The sequence below is a fragment of the Panthera pardus genome, unplaced genomic scaffold, assembly GCF_024362965.1.
Source record: "Panthera pardus isolate Hobbes unplaced genomic scaffold, ASM2436296v1 HiC_scaffold_11, whole genome shotgun sequence".
Classification (NCBI taxonomy): Eukaryota; Metazoa; Chordata; class Mammalia; order Carnivora; family Felidae; genus Panthera; species Panthera pardus.
The window spans coordinates 95,618,678-95,624,677 of record NW_026526666.1 but is presented as its reverse complement, the minus strand read 5'-3'; the positions used below and the strand labels follow the sequence as shown (position 1 = coordinate 95,624,677).

General features: G+C 44.5%; 1 protein-coding gene across 5 annotated transcripts in view; it reads left to right on the top strand.

The window, feature by feature from the left end:
- The first annotated feature begins 1,202 nt into the window (after positions 1–1,202).
- The window catches only part of FHAD1 (forkhead associated phosphopeptide binding domain 1), a 120,078-nt gene continuing 115,280 nt past the window's right edge, over positions 1,203–6,000 (top strand). For all 5 annotated transcript variants that reach the window (XM_019461458.2, XM_053898935.1, XM_053898934.1 and 2 more), the window contains exons 1-2: positions 1,203–1,292; positions 1,385–1,491. In XM_019461458.2, the coding sequence (XP_019317003.2) occupies positions 1,399–1,491 (93 nt within the window). In that variant the 5' untranslated portion in view covers positions 1,203–1,292; positions 1,385–1,398. The remainder of the gene's footprint in view (positions 1,293–1,384; positions 1,492–6,000) is intronic.

Here is a 6,000-nt window from a genome sequence, read left to right as displayed (position 1 = left end):
AGCTTCACGTTTCAGGGACCGTTCAGTTGAAAAGAGAGGGACTTCGTTCCTTGGCCTGGCCGTTGCGATGGGGGATGTCACACTGTGTGACTGGACGTATCTCGAATCAGAATCCAAGCACCATATGAATCATTAGCGTTTTGGATCCTACTGAAGTCGCTGACATTTTTCCATGTTAGGAAACCAGTGTAGAACTTACTTTGAAATGCATCAGACTATACAATGGTTAGGTGAACACATAGACGGATGGAGGTGTGGTAGAGCAAAAATAGCAAAATGTTACTTGTAGGATCTAGGTGGTGGACAGGAAGGAGTTCTTTCAGCGGTCCTGGATCTTTGACATCTTCCTAATAAAACGTTGGGGGAAAATAGGTGCAGAGTCCTGATCAGACTCCAAGCTAAAGTCTTAATACTTTGCCTTTCAAAGTCACCCCTCTTCCCTTAAGTGTATAAAGGAACGGAGTGACTCACGATGATTCAAAGAAAGTATCATGTAAAGCCCATTCCCTCACCGACTGACTCATCAGTTTCAGGACTTCTGTAGAAGCTTAGAATTCTTTAGATCCAACATTTGTAACAATAATAATAATAGGACAGATGTCCACTCTGAATGTTTCACATGTATGTTTCCATTTCATCCTCATGGAACCCTTCGGGGTACAGAGTATTATTGATCCCGTTCTACAGATGAGGAAACTGAGGCATAGAGAGAGAAGTAACTCACCCAAAGTCACAGAGCTAGTAGGGGGCTGGTTAGGAACACGATTACTTACTGTGTCAGATAACTCCCCTTGTGCTTAATGGGAGGCGCACAGCGATTATCAGTGGAATTCAGATTTGTCGTTGGGTTTTTTCAGCTACTGGTGGTTTGTGCTCCGAGTCATGTAAAAAAAAAAAAAAAAAAAAAAAAGTCTCCTGTCTGATTGTCAGAACCAAGCTCATCTTTGTTAAATGTCACTGTTTAAAAGGGGAGCCTCAGGGGTGCCTGGGTGGCTCAGTCGGTTAAGCATCCGACTTCAGCTCAGGTCACGATCTCGCGGTCCGTGAGTTCGAGCCCCGCGACGGGCTCTGGGCTGACGGCTCAGAGCCTGGAGCCTGCTTCCGATTCTGTGTCTCCCTCTCTCTCTGCCCCTCCCCTGTTCATGCTCTGTCTCTCTCTGTCTCAAAAAGAAATAAATGTTAAAAAAAAAAAAGGGGGGGAGCCTCAGAAATCTGCAGAATCAAAAGTGTGGTCATTGGGGAAGCCCGTCTACCTTCCCCTACCCCTGCTGATTTCTCCTTGGAACAATACGGTGCGTTTTTCGTCCCGTTCTCCATGTGGTGGTGTTGAGTGACCAGAAGACTGCATTTTCCTAACGGAGTTTTTTCTGAAAACCTTATGCAGGGAAAGCAGACGGTATGAAAGCCTACCTAAAGAGCGCAGAAGGCTTTTTTGTCCTGAATAAAAGCACTACTGTTGGAAGGCATGAAGACTCAGACCTTGTTTTAGAGGTAAGAGCTGTTCCCGCCACTCCCAGCACCTCCCCCCACCCCCCTCCACGCAGCCTTACTGTTCTTGTGGATTCCAGGCTCTTCTAAAGCACACCCTCTGGCTTGCATCTGCGTTTCACGTGCCACCAGTAACCCAACTGCCGAATATATTGGTGTTCCCAGCATATGTAGCAGAGATGGGTATGAGGCAAAGTGTGATGTGCCCTCTGTCCTCTGCTGGCCACGTGTACGGATGTCCCACCCATTGTCCCCTCCCCAGCACCCATTTAGAAGGGGGGCATGGAGCAGGTGTCTGACCCCTGCTCTGGGCCTGACAGCGAGGGCCATCTGAAGTACCTGGCTTGGGCAACGGCCTCTCGCCCTTTCTAGAGCTTTCAGAGACTGTTGTGATGTGTATAACATTTTGAAAATGTTATATAGGGGCGCCTGGGTGGCTCAGTCGGTTAAGCGTCGGACTTCGGCTCAGGTCACGATCTCGCGGTCCGTGAGTTCGAGCCCTGCGTCGGGCTCTGTGCTGACCGCTCAGAGCCTGGAGCCTGTTTCAGATTCTGTGATTCTGTGTCTCCTCTCTCTCTGACCCTCCCCTGTTCATGCTCTGTCTCTCTCTGTCTCAAAAATAAACATTAAAAAAAAAAAAAGAAAATGTTATATAAATGGATTATACCCCAGGTGACCTTTTGAGATCATTTGTGGTTTTTTTTTTCCCTCACTCAGCATAACGTCCTTGAGATCATCTGTTATTTTTTATTGTTGAGTAATATTCTGTGGTATAGATGTTGAGTAATATTCCATTTGTTTAACCGTTCACGTATTGAAGGGCATTCTGGTTGTTTCTAATTTGGGGGCTGTTATGGATAAATCTGCGTATGAACATTTGTGCACAGGTTTTTGTGTGAACACAAGTTTTTATTCCTCTGGAATAAAATGGAGGGTGCTTGCTGGATCATATGGTAAGGGTATGGTTTCCAAAGGAAGTGCCAGACTGTTGTCCAGAGCAGCTGGACCATTTTGCATTCCCACCAGCGGTGTATGAGACACGGTTTCCCTGCATCCTCACCAGCAACTCGTGTTATCACTGTCTTTTATTTTACCTGACTTTCGAAAAATAAATTTCAGGTTTTTTGAAGTCTCATGCTTTTCGAATCATGTCTAAGAACATGTCACCGGGTCCTTGATTCCCGAGGATTTCTCATACATTTTCTTCTGAAAGTTTTATAGATATTTTATGTTTAAACCTATGCACCATTTTGAGTTCGTTTTTGTATATGATGCGAGATTTCAGTCCGGGTTCATTTTGATTGCATGTGGATATGACGTGGCTCCAGCACCATTTGTTGGAAAGACCATCCTTTCTCCGTTGGACTCCTTTTGAAACTGTCAAAAACCACTTAGCCATACTTGTGGGGGAGCTGTTTCTGAGTTTCCTGTTACGTTTCGTGGATCTAGGTGTCTGCCCCTCTACCAATACGACGTGGTCTTCGTTACTGTAGTTATGCAAGTCTTGAATCAGGTAGAGTGGTTCCTCCCACTTTATTTTTCTTTTTTAAAAAAACGTCTTTTTACCCATTTTAATTCTTTTGCCTTTGCACAGAAATTTTAGTAAAAGCTTGTCTATATATACAAAATATCTTGCTGGAATTTTCTTTATTTTTTTAAAAATTTTTTGGGGCACCTGGTGGCTCCGTCGGTTAAGCGTCTGACTTCAGCTCAGGTCACGATGTCGCGGTCCGTGAGTTCAAGCCCCGCGTCGGGCTCTGGGCTGATGGCTCAGAGCCTGGAGCCTGCTTCCGATTCTGTGTCTCCCTCTCTCTCTGACCCTCCCCCATTCATGCTCTGTCTCTGTCTCAAAAATAAATAAAAACGTTAAAAAAAATTAAAAAAAAAATTTTTTTTAAGTTTATTTATTTTGAGAGAGACAGAGAGCATGAGAGGGGGAGGGGCAGAGAGAGAGAGGGAGAGAGAGAGAATCCCAACCAGGCTCCGTGCTGCCAGCACAGAGCCCAATTCAGGGCTCAGACCCACAAAACTGTGGGATCATAACTTGCGCCAAAATCGAGAGTCAGACGCTTAACCAGCTGAGCCACCCAGGTGTCCCTCTTGCTGGAATTTTAATAGGAATTGTATATAAGCCTATAATCAGTATGAGAATTGGTATCTTTACTATATTGTCTTCCAATCCATGAACATGGTATGTCTCTCCTTTTTTTCAGGGGGTCTTTGATTTCTTCCACAAATACTCTGTCATTTTTAGCACACCAGCGCTGTGCATGTTTTGCTAGATATACACTTAAATATCTTATCTTTTTTTAAAATGATTATAAGTGATGTCGTATCGTTGGGGCTCCTGGGTGGGTCAGTTAGTTAAGCATCTGACTTCAGCTCAGTCCATGATCTCACCGTTCATGAGTTCAAGCTCTACATTGGGCTCCCTGCTGACAGCATAGAGACTGCTTGGGATTCTCTCTCTCTCCTTCTCTCTCTGCCCCTCCCCCACTCTGTCTCTCTCTCTCTCAAAATAAATAAACTTGAAAATGGTATTATAGTGTTAGTTTGGTGTCCCCGTGTTCATTGACAATATAGAGAAACAATTGATTTTTGTATACTTCAGTGATAGTTGCAACTGAGAGTGTTTATCATAAACTCTCCGACTTAAAAATAAGTCAGTGGACCTCCCCTTGAGGTTCCCATCCATGGTGTGGTCCCCCTACGAGGACACGGAAAATCTGTTCAGTGCACAGTCAGGGTAAAGAGAAAGAATTGCAGATTCTTCTTTATCATAACAAGGGACAGGTCTTGGGTAGTTTTATTTCTTGTCTGGCCAAGGTAGAAATAGAGATCTGTGTTTTGAACCTGAGTATGATATTAGAAAACTATAGTAATTTTTAAAAGCTCAGGCTTTGGGGGTGCCTGGGTGGCTCAGTCGGTTGGGCATCTGACTTCAGCTCAGGTCATGATCTCGTGGTTCGTGGGTTCGAGCCCCATGTCGGGCTCTGTGCTGACAGCTCAGAGCCTGGAGCCTGCTTTGGACTCTGTCTCCCTCTCTCTCTGCCCGTTCCCCACTCATTCTCTCTCTCTCTCTCTCTCTCTCTCAAAAATGAGTAAACACTTAAAAAAAATTAAAAGCACAGGGTTTGGAGATAGACAGACAGGGCTGGGTTTGAATCTCACTAAGTCACTTGCTGGTTGTGTGGCTTGAAGCAAATGACTTGATCTCTCTGAGCTCATTTCCGCTGCCTATAAGCCACTCACCTGACAGGATCGCTGTGAGAATTAAGTGAGAAATGCACAGAAAGTGCCTGGCACGTGCTTCTAACTAAAGGACGCCACGGTCATTATTATGGGCTCATAAAATGGAGACTGAGAAGAATCCTGAAAAGTGCACAGACAGGGGCGAGACGAGGAACCGTATGGAAAAAGGAACTAATGAGGACAATTTTTACACAGACAGGAATTGAGTTGCATTCACCGTATAAAAATAATTGACTGCCTCCCGCTCCTCAGACTTAGTTTAAGAAGTAAGTCACCACCGCCAGCCACAGTCGCACTGATTTATGAAGCAATCAGCTGTGTTTCCAGAGGCACAAGCTTATATTGGCTCAGATGACACACGAGTTGCCAAATATTTTGTGAGCAGGCTTTTGATGGGTGCTCCTGTCTGCTCTCAGACAAATCCTCTTCCCAAAGCTTAAATGGATTTGGGAGAGGAGATTTGCTTTGAAAAGGGTTGTAGGGACACCGGTCCATTTTGAACAACTGGAACCTGCAGACGTGACAGCATTTTCTAGTTTTATAAAACAAGACAAAGTGAAAATCGCTTCTCTGCTGACTTCCTTGGGTCTTTCTGATTAGAAGAATCACCCTTGGGGACACCTGGGTGGCTCAGTTGGTTAAGCGGCCGACTTCGGCTCAGGTCATGATCTCGCGGTCCGTGAGTTCGAGCCCCGCGTCGGGCTCTGTGCTGACAGCTCGGAGCCTGGAGCCTGCTTCCGATTCTGTGTCTCCCTCTCTCTCTGCCCCTCCCCCACGTGCACTCTGTCTCTCTCAAAGATAAATAAGCATTTTAAAAAATTAAAAAAAAAAAGAATCGCCCTTGGTTAGCTATGGTCCACGCTGAGGAATAATTCAACAGTCGATTTATAGTTTATGTTGTTTGTGCCACTATAGGTCATTCCCCTAAACAAAGTTCAGAAATCCATATGAATAAAAAGACTTCTTCAAAATTAGGCAGAGGGCACAGCCAGCAAATAAAAATGATTGTTTTACTTACCTGAGTAAGTCCTAAAGAATAGGCAGTCATACTTCTCGAGATTTACACTCAACTGGCCAGGCTGACAGATTGTTCTGGTCATCGATGTCCTTCTATTTTGCCACCATTCACTTTTTCTGATAATAGAAGGCAGTTACATGCTTATTGTTTTAAAAAAAAACTGGGAAAAAGCAAAGTGTAAGGGAGAAAATAAAAATCACGTGTAATCCTCTGGCTCAGGGAAAAAATCAATATTGATATTT